This window comes from Euphorbia lathyris, chromosome 3 (genome assembly GCF_963576675.1).
Source record: "Euphorbia lathyris chromosome 3, ddEupLath1.1, whole genome shotgun sequence".
NCBI classification, from domain to species: domain Eukaryota; kingdom Viridiplantae; phylum Streptophyta; class Magnoliopsida; order Malpighiales; family Euphorbiaceae; genus Euphorbia; species Euphorbia lathyris.
Window position 1 is genome coordinate 12,152,706 of NC_088912.1, and position 18,825 is coordinate 12,171,530.

The window sequence follows — 18,825 nt, forward strand, 5'->3', positions numbered from 1 at the left end:
AAACGTTAAGAGTATTTTTGCACTTTATCCCTAATCAAAATAACGACAGTTATCATGATAAGAAAACTAATTGATCTAGATTACTATAATTATTGTATTGATGATTACTTTATTTACCGTTGTTTAGCTAAATACAACAAGGACTCTCTACACTTGGTCCAAAAAACCGGTTGGGGCTTGGAGATATTTTATTAGGGCTTAGTTAATATATCCATAGTCCTCTATATTTGTTCAAAAATGAAAACAATTTATTTATCATTTGAACTTGCTTAAAGTGACTTATGTCTAAAATTTACATGGCATAGCAAAAAGAGATTGCGGTGAAGTTGAAATTCACACACTTTAAGCAAGATCAGTGGGTTAATAAATCAATGTAAGCTTTCTTAAGCAAGTTCAGGTGGTAAATATGATATTTCAAAAATACATGGACAGTTAAATTTTTTGGACGAGTACCTGAGGGTAAATATATATTAGGCATTTTTATTAGCCTTTTAAACTTATATAAATCCACCCATGGGTTAGTTATAAATATGGGCCAATTTGAAAGCTCATTTACATATAGTAAGCCTTGTTCTCTAACTTCTTACCAATCTCGACACTTTAATCTCATTTGGACAAAAATTCCCTCACCTTTAACGCGATATAGTTTAGCTTATGTTATATGTCGCGTTATATAAAACGCAGTACTGGGGAACACCCAAAATAGTGCGTGATGGATCATGAGAATGACCTAGCCGTTTGGGTGGTGAAATGAGATTTAGAGGTAAGTTTTCGGCTAAGTTAACGACGAATGTGACAGTGTGTAAGGTTGAAGATGGTGATGTTATAGTTATGAAGAAAGTGAGAGTATTTTGGTCCAAATCAAATGAAAGTGTCTAGATTGGTAAGAAATGAAAGTGTAATTAACCCATTTTTTTTTTTAACTTACTTAGTGGTATATGATTCAACTAGCTCAAATTTTCTAGTCCAATTCATGCTAAGTTTTTATGTGCCTATCCGGATTGAACCGTTTAAATTGCTCCATAGCAAGCATGTCTACGTCACTATCAAGTCGATTTCCATGTTATGTTTATTATAAATAGTATAAAAATATGTCTTATATTATGCTTAAATAGTTAAATATTAGTTAGTATTATAAATCTAAAATCACTTCAATGTTAAATTTTATATTGATTTAATTTTAATATTAAAATTTAAAAATAAATATTATTAAAAAATAAAATAAAAATTTATAATAAAATACTAAATGAATATTAAATATAATATTCAAATTATTAATATATCTAACTAGTTTAAATTCAAAATAAAATAAAAATAATATTGACAACGATCATTTACTAAAGTTACTGATCCTAATGATATCTTGTAAAAAATCGATGCAAAGCTTTTCCAAACTTTTAAGAGACCGTATCAAAAGATAATAATTTGAATTCTAAAAATTTATATTTAAAAATAAATTATTAATAAATATTAAATAAAAATATCATTGGTGGTCTTTAGTAAGGATGAATTTGTAAATATCAGAATACCAAATGTCTTCCTATTTAATTTTAGAAATGAATTTAGACCATTGATTTGTTTAGATCTAGCGGTCCACATTAACCCTACCATTAATTCTTACTATATATTCATCATATACCAAAACCTAACCCTAACACAAAAGAGCCACCTCTCTTCTGCTCCTCCTTCTCTTCCACAGAGAACCCTAAACTAAAAAGAGAAACATCATACCGAACCTTCTAGTCGTCACCGATGAGTCTTCCATCGGCCTCTCTTATTACGTGGCCGCCGACAGTCGAATCCGAGATGTATGGGTGGTGATCGGGGTCACTTTGGCTGAGATCATTGTGTTGACGGAGACGCGGAGGCGGAGGCGGAGGAAGAGTAACCAATCATTTCACTAATTAATTCTCAATAGGTTAGATATCTTCAAAAGCTGGAGTTGTTAATGAAGAGTTATTTGATCCTGAAGGTAACTTACGCAGTACGTGTTTCAATTTCATAAATCCTATCCCTTACTTGTAAGGGTTTGAGTTTTGACTTGTTCTGAAGACTTGCTTGTTTGTACAGACATTAGAAGAAGCAATTGAGATAATTAGTTTTAGTTGCCCGCTGGTTAAGGCATATGCAGGCAATTGTTGCCTGTACCGCTGGATCAGGTAAATGTTGCTATACGTTTTTTATTGCTATTATTTCAATTGAAAACTGGAAAATGTGTTTTAGGTTTTAGATACAAGGTAGTGATTTTGAGATAGAGTTGGTATTGATGCAGTTTAATTATATAATTTGGCATCCATTAACTGTGATGACATTTGCAGATATTTTGTTTCATTTCTTTGATATTTAGCTGCATATTGATAAAGAAAAATAAAGGAAAAGAAGAACACAAATCGAAATTGACTAACAGAATCCTCATGAGAATCTAACGGTACAGACTAAACAGTTCACCGAGAAAAACGTTAGAACTTTACCGTGTGTTTTTGAAAATACAGAGACTAAACAGTATGTTTTGTCAAAATATAGGGACTAATAAATTAATTATCCTATAAATAATATCTTTTCCTAGAAAGATCAAGAATATGAAAAGGAAATAATAAAAGAAAAGAATCCTTTTATGGACACATGGATGGAAAAGAATGGAGACTAGATACCAAAAACATATCTATATATATATAAACAGGCATTGTACCTAGCTATTTTAAATTGCAGCCACAGAAAAGAAAGAAAGAAAGAAGTTACAACATTTTATTTGAAAAATATGTCAAGAAATAATAATCCAGAGCCTCTTGTTGTTGGGAGAGTGATTGGGGATATTTTGGACCCTTTTACTGCCTCTATTCCCCTCATTATTCATTATAACAAAGAGATAAATAATAGCTGTGAGATCAAACCCTCGCAAGTTTCAATTCGTCCTAGAGTTGATATTGGTGGAGATGACTTAAGGAATTTCTACACTTTGGTAACTTATTTTTATCTTTTTTTTTTTTTTTTTTTTTACCAAAGATTAATATAAGATCTATGATTGGGTTTTAACTATCTGATTGAGTTTTTAGTTCAATTAGTTCCATAATATGGTATTCGAACCTTCAATCGTTTAGTCCAAGTGACTCTGATACCATGTCATGGAACCAATGCAACTAAAAGCTCGAGCTTATAGTTAAAAGTCCACTTCATATTAATATCTCACAAGTTCATCTTCTTTTATTTTCATCTTTTTTTATGTTTATGTTTATAGGTTATGGTTGCGGCCTCTTGCCAATTAAATTGGCAAGGGAAGGCTTGCCCCCAATACACCCTTGTGGTGGGACCCCTCCCCGGACCCTCGCTCAGCGGGGACGCGTAATGCGACCGGGCCGCCCTTTATGTTTATAGGTTATGGTTGATCCTGATGCTCCTAATCCAAGCAACCCACATTTGAGAATATTTGCATCCGTAGATATAGTCTTCTCTCTACTAAGTTCTTAGTTATGCTTATGTCACGTCTCATTAAATTATTGGTCCAACACACGGATGATATCACACCTATACTATATAATTGGGTAAATTAAACTCATGTCCACTGAACTTTATCTAATTCAATTGTTGATGGTATGACTACTAAATTTTACATTTTCAACACCTCTAAATGACAGGTGACTGAGTTTTGAAATTTTTTTGTTTTGAGGTTATTTAGGTGTTGTTTGGTTAGGAGAGAGTGTATTTTTAGAGAGAGAAAGCTCCAAAAAAGGTGATTTTGGAAAATAAAAATTAAGGTTTGATGGTAAATGTCGTTCTGAACAACTTTAATTCTGGAACATTTCCATTTTGAGATTGTTAACGGTTCATTTTGAGGAGTTAGTTAAAGTTGAGTGGCCACCGATATTTAAATATGTAAAGTTGAGTGGTCATACGGTTAAAAATTGAAGTTTAGTGGCCACAATGTTAAAAGGGTAAATAATTTATTAGTCCCCTAGTTTTTACCTAACACACTGTTAGTCCTCTTATTTTGAAAAACACATTTTAAGGTCCATATCTTTTACCAATATTAACCCTGTGATCCTTTTATCTATTTTTTTAGATTTTTAATCGAATATATCTTAGCTTTTAGGACAACCACAGTGCAATACAAGTTGACCATGTTACTCTGTTATTTTATATATGTCTATTTATGTTAAAATATAACGGTTACAAGTCTAAAAAAACTAGACAAAAGGACCAAAGGGTTAATATTGGCAAAATGTAGGGAACCTATAATGTGTTTTCAAAATAGGGAACTAAACAGTGTGTTAGGTAAAAACTAGGGGACTAATAAATTATTTACCCATGTTAAAATGAGTAAAGTTCAGTGGCCATTGATGTAATTTACCCTTATATAATTCAAAGATTGTTTTATGTTTACATTTATTACAATCTTTTATGTTTACATTTATTAAAACAAGTGTAGGATCAACTCACACGTATACTATATCACTGAGAAATATGTATAAAAAAGAGTATTGGACTAACATCGCTTGACACGTAATCTAGTCGATATGCCCGGCCAACAAAATTGAAAAACTCAAAGAACCATATGAAATAACCATATCAACAAGGCACATCAATGAATCCATAATGTCACCACATTACCATGAATTGATGTTTTTTTTGGGCTAAAGGTGTAAAATGTTTTTTTGGGTTAATTTCAAATAAAATTCTATGCTTTTTTTTTATCTGGTTGGAAAAATTTTCATTTTTCAAAATTTGCCCAATAACGATCTCAAATGAAAAGTTTTAAGAATTAAAGTTGTTTAGTATCATATTTATTATGGAATCATATTTTTTATTTTTTAAAATCATCAATTTTAAAGTTCTCTCTTTACAGTTGAAGAATTAAATTTGCTGAAAATATCATTTCATTTTTGAAAATTTCATTCTGTGGTCATTATTGGCCAAATTTAGAAACATGGAAATTTTAGTAACCATAATTACGGATCTGCAAAAAAAAAATGTAAAAGTACTGGCTTTTATTTATAATTAACCCTTATTTTTTTCCCACAAAACTACATAGTTTCTCTATACACAAAACAGTATGATTTTTATTTTTTCTTTGGCGCTAAATGTGTAAAACAATCAGAACTTTGTTTTTTCACCACAAAACTACATCATTTCTCTGTACACAAAATAGTATCATTCTAATGCTAAAATCAAACTATTTTCCAGAAACAATAACTAGTTATCCTTTCACTACATTTCTATTTGATTTTCAAAATGCTTCTCTAAAATATCAGTGTCAGACAATTTTTTTTTTCTGTAATTGCCACTGAAATATCACAAAACTTAATTCTTAATTTGTCATTATTCTCTATATATTATGATTTACACCATAATTTAAAAAATTTAGACACCAATTCATAAATCATAAACCCTAGAAAATATATTCTAGACTTTTAATTTATAAATTCCAATTCTTAAAATATATTAAAAATAATAATTTTACTAGTTTGACATAATCATAAAATTGTAAATAGTTGTTAAAATATGAATTTTTGTGCAATTTTCCCAAATTGGATTTTGTGGTCATTAACCCTTGTTTTTTTCACCACAAAACTACATAATTTGTCTGTACACAAAACAGTATGATTTTTATTTTTCCTTTGATTCTAAATGTGTAAAACAAACAGAACTTTGTTTTTTTGCCACAAAACTACACCATTTCTCTGTGCACAAAATAGTATCATTCTAATGCTAAAATCAAACTATTTTCCAGAAACAATAACTAGTTATCCTTTCACTACATTTCTATTTGATTTTCAAAATGCTTCTCTAAAATATCAGTGCCAGACAATTATTTTTGTCTGTACTTCCCACAGAAATATCTAGATATTTCTAAAGTGAAAACATTCATGATATTTCAAAGTTTGCAGGAATCATATCACATTGTACTGAAAGAAGAAAGTAGTGTACCGTGATGAAATAAATATCACTGACTACTTGAAAAAAGCCTCAACTTTTAATTTTGGAATTATTATTCACTTGGTAGTTTCATTGTAGAATTAATTATTATTTGGATTAGCTACAAAATAGATGTTCCGTGGTTGCATTATTTGCAAATTGTTTTTTTTACAAATGCAATTTTATGGTTGTAAAATTTTGCATTTTTTTACTTTATTAAATTTGGCCAATAACAATCTCAAAAATGAAAATTTTCAAGAATTAAAGTTGTTTACTAGGGTAAATAATTTACTAGTTCCCACCGTTTTACGTAATTTAGTCGTTCTATTTTTTAAAAACACATTTTAAGGTCCATATCTTTTCTCAACATTAACTCTTTCGTTATTTTGCCTATTTTTTTTAGATTTTTAAGAGAACATATCTTAACTTTCAGGACAACCATAGTACAATACATAATTACCAAGCTATTCTATTATTTTTTGTCTGTTTGTTTATGTCAAATATACCGGCTAAAATTCTAAAAAAATAGACAGAAGGACCAAAGGAATAATAACGATAAAAAGATGAGACTAATAATTTATTTACTCTATTTACTATATAAAACCATATTTTTTATTTTTCAAAATCATAATTTTTTGAGTTTTCTCTTTCTAAACATCAACTTTCTCTCTCATAAAAAACAACACTTAAATATCTGCAAATTGACGAAACTACATAACATATCTATATGTAATTAATCCTAGCATTTATTATTATTTTTACTTTTTTTATCATATGGTTTTGTAGGTTGGTGACTGATATTCCAGCAACAACAGGGACAGATTTTGGTCAAGAAATAATGTTCTATGAGAGTCCAAGACCATTAACAGGAATACATAGATTTGTATTCATATTATATCGGCAATTAGGAAGACAAACAGTGTTTGCACCTGCTTACCGTCATAATTTCAGTTGTAGAAACTTTTCACAGGACTATAATCTTGGCTCTCCAGTTGCTGCTGTTTATTTTAATTGCCAGAGGGAAGGTGGCACTGGAGGAAGGAGACATTACAGGAATTAATAATTGGATTAGTTGCATATAGATGTAATGTGGTTTCGTCGATTTACTAATAAGTATTTGTGGTATTTTTTTGGGCAAACACAGTCTTGTGATTTACGGATAATGATCTCGAAATGAAAATTTTCAAGATTTAACACATATTTTAACCAACTTTAATTTTTGAACTTTTTTTTTAGGTTTGAGGTTTTTTTATGAGAGAGAAAATTAATGTTTACAGATAGAAAACTCAAAAATTGATGATTTTGAAAAATAAAAAATATGATTCGATAGTAAATATGATATTAAACAATTTTAATTTTTGAAAATTTCGATTTTGAAATTGTTATGTGTTAAATTTAGTAAAGTAAAAACCACTTACCAAAATTTTAGAACCACATGTTTGTGTTTGTAAATAAAATACTACAAATATCATCTGCAAATACCACAAGATATATATATAATTAACTCTTAATATTTTCTATGTTCTAGTGTTTTGTATTTATTCTGACATGCTCCAATATGTTTAATAAGGACAAATAAAAGTCACAACGACTACTCAAGTTTATCATAAAAAAGGTAATTAATTTATTAGTCTCTATATTTTAACAAAACACACTGTTTAGTCCCTGTATTTTCAAAAACACACGGTAAAGTCCCTAACGTTTTTCTCGGTGAACTGTTTAGTGCCTAACGTTTTTCTCGGTGAACTGTTTAGTCGCTGCTGTTAGATTGTCATGAAGATTCTGTTAGTCAATTTGGATTTGCGTTCTTCTTTTCCTTTATTTTCTTTTCCTTTAAACTCTAATGCATCTGAAATCAACTTTGAGTGTTATTCTTCTTGATTTTTTTTCTTAATCATTCAAATTCGTAAGCATTGGGTCTGTTCTTTTTCTTGTTCTCCATATAGTAAAGGGTAATTTAGTCATTTCCGAAGTCATAAACGGTAAAAAATCTAACAAACAGACAGAAGGACTAAACAGTTCACTGAGAAAAAGGTTAGAGACCTTACCATGTGTTTTTGAAAATAATATAGGGACTAATAAATTAATTACCCTAAAAAAAAAAAAAAGACTCTTTTGCTCCTGTCATTTTTATTTTCTCCCTTTTGCATATAATACAATTGATTATAATTGGTGCCCAGTGGCTGGTAGGGGTGGGCAAAAAAACCGATTAAACCGTTACCCGAACCGAAAATTAGAAAACCGAATCGAAAAACTGGTTAACCAAACCGATGGTTATGGTTTAGGTTTATGTAAATTGAATTTTTCGGTTTTTAGTTTCGGTTTCGGTTTCGGTTTTGAATATATAAAAACCGACGGTTTTTGGTTAACCGAACCGTTTATATTATTATATTATAAAATTAAAATATAGTTTTTTTTGAAAAATAAATAGTTGGAAACCCTAAAGTCTATCTCTTCCTGCTCCCATTTTTCCTAAACAGCCGCCCATTTTACTTTCTCTGCTTTCTCTGCTTTCTTTCAACCATCCCTATTCCCCATTTATTTTCTGTTCCGCCGCCCAGTAGACAACAGCCAGCACCGGTGGTTGGGTTTCAAGGATCGGAAAAACAAACTCCGATGCTGATAAATTTCTTCTCAGACAAACAGGAATCTCTCGTAATTTCATAGTTTCTAAGTTTAAGAAGGTCTGATAAAGTTATAAACATGGAGGAGAGAATTCGCATGGTGCCAGTTATTGATGATTAACGCATACATAGGCATAGCCGGTTTCATCTCTGCATCTCATGAGATTTTACTTACCTTATATGTCAGTTTTTTGAATTGATTTTTTTTGCTACCTGTTTTAGATTTCTGGATCTTTGTGGGTTCTGGTTATACTTTATCTGAACTCTCTCTTTCTTTTCCCACTACTTCTGCTTCAACTTTTCCTTATTTAGATTTAGATTTTAAGGATTTTGTCAATTTGAAAGCAGCTCATCGAACTCATAATCTGTCAACTAATACTCTTTTTTCTTTATAATTGAGAGTTTAGATGCATATTATTGATGTATCTTTAATTTTGGGACTAGATTTTGGTGTTTTAGATCAGATTTTTCAATTATATCCAAGGATTATTGTTCCACCATTTGGTTAACCACTTATTTGAGAAAGCATTGAAGCACTTGCAATATAAAATAGAAGTAGTGTTTAACAGATTAATTAATTTGGAAGATCTTGAATTACTTGTAAGCTATAATGAGTACTTATGATATTAATTTTGTAAACTGGCTTTGATAAAAAAAATTAATGGATCGGTTTTGGTTAACCATGTTCATAGGTTAACCGTTGTTTTTAGCTAATCAGATAAAAATGGTTAAAAACCGTTAACCGGGAAACCTAACCGAAAATATTAGTTAACCGTTCATATGGTTAACCGATGTTAATGGACCGGTTTCGGTTTATGTAATTTAAAAACCGATGATTTCGGTTCGGTTAACAAATTACCTTGATGGACTGGTTAACCGAACCGTGCCCACCCCTAGTGGCTGGCCTTTTTGTGATGTCTGTTTTGGGTAAATTACACCCTCAACTTCACTCATTTTTACATTATAACTCAACCTTTTTAATTGTATGAACACTGAACTTTACACTAATACTGATTGTCACTCAATTTTAAGTAACTCATGTTAACTGTCTCAAAATAAAAAATATTCAAGAATTAAACATGTACAATGAAATCACATTTTTTATTTCCCAAAACCATCTTTTGTGGAGTTTTCTCTTTCTAAAAATCCACTCCCGCTCTCCTAATCAAACGACAGCTAAATTGCATTAAAACGAAATTTTTCAAGAATTAATAAAATTTCTTAGAAAACAACATTATTAACAGATATAAACCATATGGGAGTTACTTGTAACAGATAGCTAAGCTTATTAAAATTATTATTTTTGTAACACGGGTTGACGACATGAGTGCGGTTATAGATATGAGTAGTGAATTTTATATGTATGAGTAGCATATACAATACTTTTATGCACAAATTAATGTAATTATAAAATCTACAAGTTATATATGCAAACGTATGTTAGAGCAAACTTTTGTTGTTGTATATACACTTGACATTTATTTTTGAAAGAATCTTCACATATTTAAATTGAAATAATAGATAACAGATCATATAAGATAAACTGAAATTTAATACTTTGCGATGTTTTTAATAATGAATAACATTTTGATCGGTCTTGCGATGACCTGAATCCTGAAGGAAAATAGGCAAACATTTGACAGCCGAAATATAAATTTTTTAACCTATTTCCTTTTCCCAAGACCCGTTAATCGTTATTTCATACAAGGATAGAAGATAATTTTACATCTAACGTTTAAAATGATGCAATTTTATCCCTAATATTGGCAGCTAAGAGAAATTCTACCCAAACGTTTTCAAGTTAGGTTAATTTGAGAAAAAATTCATCAAACTGTCTTCTTGATTGTGAGTCTTCTCATCTCCACTTCACATGTGAGTCATTTTATCATTCGTTAGTAACAGATCATAAAATATGATTAGACGGAATTTTTTAAAAAAAAATTAAAAAATATAATGTCTTTTGTACGACTTGGGTAAAAAGAATTCAAAATATTTCACTGAATTTATAAATATTAATTTCGGATTCTATTATTAAATCACAGGAAATATAAAATATTTTTTTATTAGAAATTGATATGCAATTGGCCAACCAATATGTCTTGAATTATAATATCTTTCTCTTAATGTGTAACAACTAATTTAGCGTTAATAAGACTTGAAATCGAACTATCTAGTAAATGTTGGACATAAGATTCCATTGTTTTTGTATGTGGGGGCTAAATTCATTCTTTTCAATAACCATAGAGTCAAACTTGTAACTTATTCCTTGGTACCAATCATCAACGTGCTATGTGCGATGTTGTAACAAATGCTAACAACTAGTTGATGGACTTGACCTTTGAAAATTAGTTGGAAACGAAACAAATTTGTATTTTTTATATTTTTTTAATGTATTACATAACTGCAACTAAAATATACGTCCTTTGTTGTTAAGGCAAATGAATTAATTTTAAATATTTTGTTACCCTTCCATTAATCGCATCCACTAATTATTTTTTATCTATCCCAAAGCAAAAAGTCAATTTAAATGGGGCTATATTTGGTAAATATCAATTAAAGTGTATGTTGTTTCAACAAATTTTAGATTAAGAAATTGAAACTACGTGCATTTCAAGATAACATAGTATATTATTTTTGTTATTTTATTGAAAATCCATGAAGAATTGAACGATTAGTCACTCAGCTACATAAATGTAGTAGAATTAACTTCTTTTCTTTACCATCTTTTTGACAATCTAGTCATTGTTATTTAACTGTTACATCAGACATTCCAAACAAGTTTATCAATAAATTAAAGCAATTTCAAATATTTTTAGTTAGTTTTTTTGTAACTATATTAATAACCACAATAAATGTTTTAGACATTTTGACAAAAAAAAACCTATGATTTACTTTTATATAGCATATTTAGTTTTTATCATTTTAAAAAAATCTTTATAATTTGGTTAGTAATACATGAAATATTTTAGATATAATTAATATTTGGAGGATGAGGATATTCGGCTCTTGGCCCTTAAGTTTTATAAAGACTTATTTAAAGAGGAAATTGTGGATCTGGATAAAGCTCGTTCTAATACTACATTTCCCAGGTTGGATGAGGATTTGATTCTGGATGCTTTCCATCCTATTGACCTTATAGAGATTGATCAAGCTTTCTCGAGTATTGGTGCTACCAAAGCTCCTGGGATTGATGGTATTCCTGTCGGTTTTTACCATAAGCATTGGGATACTGTGAAGGAAGGTGTTTATAGTTTTGTTAAAGGTGTTTTCAGTGGTTCCAAGGACATCTGTCTTGTGAACAAAACCCTTCTTGTCCTGATTCTGAAAGTGGAGAAACCTTATTCCTTTTTACAAATGAGACATATTAGTCTTTGTAATGTGTTGTATAAAGCTATTACCAAAATTGTGGGTAATAGAATCCGGATTATTCTTCCTGATATTATTAGTCAGAATCAAGGCAGTTTTGTTTCTGGAAGACAGATGATGGACAATGTGGTTATAGCTCTGGAGATGGTTCACTCTATGAAAATTAAAAAAGGTAGGAGGGGTATTGTGGCTCTTAAGCTGGATCTGGAGAAAGCTTATGACCGCCTCAACTGGAGTTTTCTTCTGGAGAGTCTAGAGAGAGCTGGTATCCCAGATAATTGGAGGAAGTTGATCGAGGTTTGCATTTCTTCTCCAATTTTTCAGGTTTTGGTGAATGGTGACATGTCTAAGGAGTTTACTCCCTCCCGGGGTATCCGTCAAGGGGATCCTATGAGCCTTTTCTTATTTGTGATTGGTACGGAAAGGTTGTCTCACCTTATCCAAGAGGCTGTTGGTAATGGGAAGTTCCATCCGGTTTCGATTAATAAATTTTGCCCTTCGATTACTCATTTGTTTTTCGCAGGTGATGTTATGATCTTTGTGGAAGGAAATGAGGAGCAAATAGGTGTGGTTATGGATATCCTTAACTGTTTCTGTGCTGCCTCTGGGCAAAAGATTAATATCCCCAAAGCTTCCTTTAAAGAGACCCTCGACAAAACAAATGGTAAATGTGCCATTTGGAAGGCTAAAACTATCTCTCTATCTGGCCGTCTTACTTTGATTCAATCTGTCAATTGCGCGGTTCCTAACCATATTATGCAAGCTTGTAAATTGCCGGAGCCGGTGCTTAATGACCTTGATAAAATCAATCGGCGGTTCCTTTGGGGGGACTCTAATGAGGAAAATAAGATCCACTTGGTTCCTTGGAAGGAGGTTTGTCAGCCTAAAAAGATGGGAGGACTAGGGATAAGACAGGCTAAGGACAATAACAAAGTGTTATTAATGAAACTGCTGTAGAGAATGTGGCAGTTCCCTTCGTCTTTTTAGGTTCGTTTCCTTTGTGGAAATTATAGAAAAGATAAGATTTTTGGAGGTCCCAAGGAGAGAGTGGTCAACTGTTCCTTTCTTTGGAAAGACCTTAGCTTTGTGTTCTCAGAGTTCTGCTCTGGGATAGGTTGGGCTGTGGGCAATGGGAAGTCTATCAGCTTCTGGAATGACACCTGGATTGGGGATAAAGCTTTGATTGAGTTGTGTATTTCCCAACCGCCTGCTGACATCCGTAATTGGAGGATTGCTGATGTGGTAGATTCTGAGGGGGAGTGGGTCTGGTCCAAATTTGACTCTTTTTTCTGTCTAGACACTCTCTTGAGGATTAGAGGGGTGAAGATTAATAACAAGGAGGATAATAGGGATAGTCATTGTTGGGCTTTGACGAATAATGGGGCTTACACCTGTAAATCCGCCTTTGAGGCCTTCAATGAAAATTTGGCAGGCCCTCATTCTGATGTTTGAAAGCTGATTTGGGCTTTAAAAGTTCCTTATCGTATTAGGAGCTTTCTGTGGCTTGGTATTAAAGGTAGATTGCTCACCAATTCTGAGAGGAATAGACGGCATTTGGTGGATTCAGGGGCTTGTAGCAGATGCAGAGGGCATATTGAGTCTATTTGCCATGCTTTTAGGGATTGTACTAGGAGTAAAGAGGTGTGGAAGAAAGTTCTCCCTCACCACCTGCTTTCTGCTTTCATGGACCACTCTGATATTGCCTGGTTTGTTGATGGTGTTAGGGGGAAGTTCTTGGCTCACCTGTAGCATGGTGATATTGTTTTTGTTATTATTTGTCATCAGATTTGGTGTTGGAGGAATGAAGAGATTTTTGAAAGGAAAACCGTTTTTATTCCTAATTTGGTTGAGTTTTTCTCAAGGAAATTATTTATTATTATTGATAGCTTTAAAGGAGACTCCCTGGATAGGTCTACCCTGAAGAAGATGGTCCACCTCTTGGGCTGGAGTAGGCCTAGGGCAGGGTTGGTTAAGTTAAATACGGATGGTTCGTGCCTTAAGGACGGTAAAATTATTGCAGGTGGTGTTTTGAGGGATGATGGTGGTGCCTGGGTGTCTGGGTTTACTCAGAATCTGGGGTTGGGTTCGTCCTTTTCGGTGGAGCTTTGGGGGATTTTTTCTGGCCTTAGACTTGCCAAAAGTCAGGGCTTGAAAAAATTACTTGTTGAATCTGACAACCTTGAAGCTATTAATATGATATCTGATAACAAAGCTATTTGTTTAAATAGCCAAAACTTAATCAAAGGTATTAGAAGGTTGTGCTCTGCCTTTGAATACATCAACTTCAGCCATGTTTTTAGAGAGCAAAGCCGTGTGGCGGATCGTTTGGCGGGTGCTGGACACGAGAGGATGCTGGGCGTCACTACCTTCTCTTATTCTCCTGATTTTCTTTCTTCTCTCCTCCTGGAAGATGTGGTGGGGTTAGCTTCCCTAGCTAATCCCGGGTTAGGTTTTTTTTCTGTTTGTTTTCTTTTCTGTTCCTACAAAAAAAAAAAATATTTGGAGGTTTGAAGTGGTAGTTAAAAATCAATCAAACCACTTTTTCTATTTTTTTGATAACGTATGACTAAATTTGACCCTACTTGGAAAACTTAAGGTTAATTTTGCCCCATTTAATACGTTAAAGCTAAATCTACCACTTTCTTAAATCGTAAGCACTAAATTTAGTTTTATCCATTAAGAAAATAGACTCGTGCTTTTTATTAAATTATTGTCAAAACAATATTATAAAGATTTTTTTAAAAAAGAATTTGAAGACTTTAACTTCACTAAAAAATTTATTAATTGGAATGTTCAAAATTTATATTGGAAGTCCAGCATTTTATATAATATACTACTTGATCTTTTTTTTTGAAACTCCGTGAAGAATTTAAGTAATAGTCACTCATCTACATAAATATAGCCGAATTGGTTTCTTTTCTTTACCACCCTCTTGGAAATCAAGTCATTTAATTGGTAGCTTGTTTAGCCGGTAACTATATACATTGATATTAATCTAGAAATTTAGTTTTTTTCTTATTAAAGTTCATGAATATCAATGTTGATTTGAAATGTCCACTGAAAAATACAAACACTAACTAATACCAATGTTTTGAAATATACACTGAATAATAACAAAAAAATATTGACATATTTTTCATATTTTAGCAGTATTTGTAAGAAGATCATATAGAATACAATATATATAGAAGTTAAGTAACAAAGAGATTTTGTTTCTCTTCTAGTAACAGAAGGATTTAGTTTCATTTTCTAAATAACTATAGTAGTATAAAAAGAAGGTAGGAGAAAAGAAATTGATATCAATGTGTTCATCTTATTTCAAACACATCTATCTCTCTCTAAACATAAACATTATGTCAACTACAAAACATATTGCAGTTCTAAGTTTTCCATTCAGCAGCCATCCAAGAACAATCATGACTCTTTTAGTTAAAATGGCAACCTCTACACCCACCATTCGTTTTTCTTTCTTCAACACAAAAACATCCAATCAGTCCTTGCTCTCATCTTCCTATCTGAAACTTCCTTCAAACATCGAAATCTGCAATGTCGAAGACGGTATTCCATTCGGTCACCAGTTCTCCGGCAGCAGTTGTGAGCTATTGGATCTATTCTTAAAAGTCGCCGGTGAAAATCTAACAAGGAAACTAAAAACAGTAGCTGCAGAAACTGGTGTCAATTTCACCTGTATTGTAACTGATGCTTTCTTGGCGCCGTTTGCTTGTCAGATTGCTGAGCAAATGAATATTTCATGGATTCCTGTCTGGACAGGCTTGCCTTGTTGCCTTGCTGCTCATAGTCAAATTCAGATTATTCGCGAAGCCGTGACTAATGGAGACTTAGATAATGATCAAAACTTGGATTTCATTCCAGGATTATCTATGATGCGTGTGAAGGACATACCAGGCGATATGCTTTCAGAGATTCCGGGGGAAGCTGTTTTCTTAAAAACACGTTTTTTAATTGGAGATACACTTTCGAAAGCTACTGCAGTTGCTGTAACTTCTTTTGAAGAACTAAATCCAGAGGCTCTCAACAAGGATTTAAAATCCAAGTTTGCAGATTTTTTGAATTTGGGGATTGTTGCAGAGTCTTTGACTACATCATCAGATTCGGATTCCGATCCAGCAGGTTGCCTGTCTTGGCTAGACAGGCAACAATCCAAATCCATAGCATACATTTGCTTCGGAACTGTGGCTACATTTCCTGATAAAGAGCTGCAGGAATTGGCTGAAGCTCTTGAATTCAGCAGGATTCCATTTCTTTGGGCTCTTAAAGACAGTTTAAAAGAACAATTACTAAATGGTTTCGTCGAGAGAACGAGGAAGCAAGGAAAAATTGTTGCGTGGACACCACAACGGCTTGTTTTAGACCATAATTCAGTAGCTGTGTTTATAAGCCATTCAGGTTATAATGCTGTTCGAGAGAGCATTTTTCACGGTGTGCCGATGATTTGTAGGCCGGTGTTCGGCGATCAAATGATGGCCGCACGACTAGTGGAGGACGGGTGGGGAATAGTTGTTACCATTGAAGATGGAGTTATTAGCAAAGATGGATTATTGAAGAGCTTGGATATATTCTTATCAGTTGATAATCAAAGAGGGAAAAAGATTAGAGAAAATATTCAAGAGTTGAAAAAGGTTGTTTTGATGGCTTCTCAGCCTGGTGGTAGTGCTACTAGAGATTTCAACAGATTGATACAAATTATTTCTAAGGTTTAATTTTTTTTTTAAAGTTTGCGAACTTACATTAAATAAGAAAAGAAAAATTCACACTCCATCCGGACGTGATTCAAATCTACGACCTCTCTAATCATATGTAAGCTCTCAACCACTAGACTAAGAGTTTCACCACATTTCTAAGGTTTAATTAAATTTGCAGAAACCAATTAATATATTTTCATGATCTTTCCCTTCTTAAGATAATGTTTTTGCCATACATGTCTCGTTTATATTGTTAATTAGCTATTGAATTTTTATTAATGTATTTTTTATTATTTATTTTTGATAAAAATGTGATGTATGATTCCATTAAATTACAAAGTACAAATACAACATTATAATTAACAAGAATAAAACCTCTCACCCAGGCTACAACCAATACAAGATCCTACAAATGCAAAAAAAGAGTACAAAGAGCCATAAAAACCATAAAAGGTACGTTAGGATTAAGTCAACACTTCCCCAAAACTCTTGAGGCTATTTTGTTACTTTAAACTTTTATACAACATCCTAAATTCGTTAAAATATTTACTCAAACACAATAAATAAATATATATTACCCAATGAATCTTTTATTTATTTTTATGTATATAAGCCATAGCCAAGCTTGCAAAGCTCCCGATTACAAAATTACTAGAGTAAATTACATTAATGCTACCCGAATGTATAAAATAACATCATTTTAGTTACAATATTTATAAAATTGTATAGTTGTAGCATTGAGTGACATAACTTTGCTTTAATATTTATGAAATGATATCAATTTAGCCCCAAGTTCCATTATCCAGTGCTATAATTACACAATTTCACAAAACATGGAGGCCAAAATTGTTATTTTACATGTTGGGATTAAATTCACACTCCCAAAAAAGTCCAAAATGTGAAGGATCATTTCAGTACTTCAACTTTATAAAATGTCCAAAATTCATTACAATTAAAAATTTAGGAGATCACCTCACGAGGATATCTATCACTAGTTATAAATTTCTACAGATATATGCTATTTATATTGTATTGAAGGACCAATTTTACATATGCATATATAGGTTTTGTTTTCCCACTATATCAACACCCCAAACTCCAATTTTCCAAAGACAAGAGGCAGAATCAGCCCTGATTGAAATGGTTTTGGCAGTCGAGAGCCGGGTCTCTCGAAACTCGCTTTGTCTTTGTCCCTTCTACGTAGAGCAAGTGTATATACATGTTGTTACTTTCTTGTTACAAAACAAGAAAAGTTACTTACAGTAGTAATTTAAAATTGGTTTTAAAATAAAATAGGGTAAAAAGGAGGTTGATTTTCACGCAGGCACTCTGGAACTATAAAAGGGGATGTTTTTTTTAGTATTCCTAATAGTGAGGTGGCACTCCTTTTTTGTTATATCCACTACACTTGCTCTTAGTAAATATTTTCGTGGACGCTTTTTCTTGTAGTTTGAATTGGATGATAGGATGAATGATTTCAAAGGAAATTTCAAATTCTGAAACTGAATTTAAAGAAAAAAAATAAAAAAAATATATATTGTAGAAGAATACCAAATAAATTGAAGAATTTATATCGCAATTGTATAATCAACACCACCTGAATTGAAAATGAGCTTACCCAGATCTCATCTAGCTGAAAGAGTAGAAGGCTTTGGATTAATGATTGTCAAGGAGAACTGAATCTTGAAATGATCTAACATGCTTTCATTGTGGAAATACATCTTCCCATTTTGATTAGTCTTTATTTGAAGATTTCACTTATTCGGACATTATGTTTTTCTATTTTGAGGTTTTTTTTTTTTTAAATCCAATAACCATTCAAGGTATGTAAACATATTATCCTTATGCCTAAATTCTTCGAGGTTCAAAATTGCAATTTTGTTGTGATTCAAACTGCTCATTATCAGGGGCGGAGCGAGCCCAGAGTCCGGGGGCGGAAGCCCCCGGGCCGCCGGTTTTGCCATTGAGTATGTTAGTTTTATCTCGGATAGCCCCCCTAATATTGGTATATATAACCTATGCAGTATTATTTCAATAGTTTAAAGTGGTTAAGTTGGTTAAGAGATAGAATTGATTAGCTATAAAAAAATCAACTTCTTACTTTTGAAATTCAATTAACTGAATTTCTAAATTAAATTTTACGAAAAATATAAACAAACTATAGCTGAAAAAAAAGTGTGAAAATATTATAATATTTAGCCAACATACCAAAACGATAAAGT

At 32.0% G+C, this 18,825-nt stretch overlaps 1 protein-coding gene across 1 annotated transcript; it reads left to right on the top strand.

The window, feature by feature from the left end:
- Window positions 1-1,670: 1,670 nt before the first annotated feature.
- On the top strand, window positions 1,671-7,169 carry LOC136224795 (protein RICE FLOWERING LOCUS T 1-like). The gene is made up of 3 exons (XM_066013218.1): window positions 1,671-1,972; window positions 2,071-2,159; window positions 6,697-7,169. The coding sequence occupies exons 1-3, from the start codon at window positions 1,949-1,951 to the stop codon at window positions 6,968-6,970; spliced, it is 387 nt and encodes a 128-aa protein (XP_065869290.1). The 5' UTR covers window positions 1,671-1,948; the 3' UTR covers window positions 6,971-7,169.
- The last annotated feature ends 11,656 nt before the right edge of the window (window positions 7,170-18,825 follow it).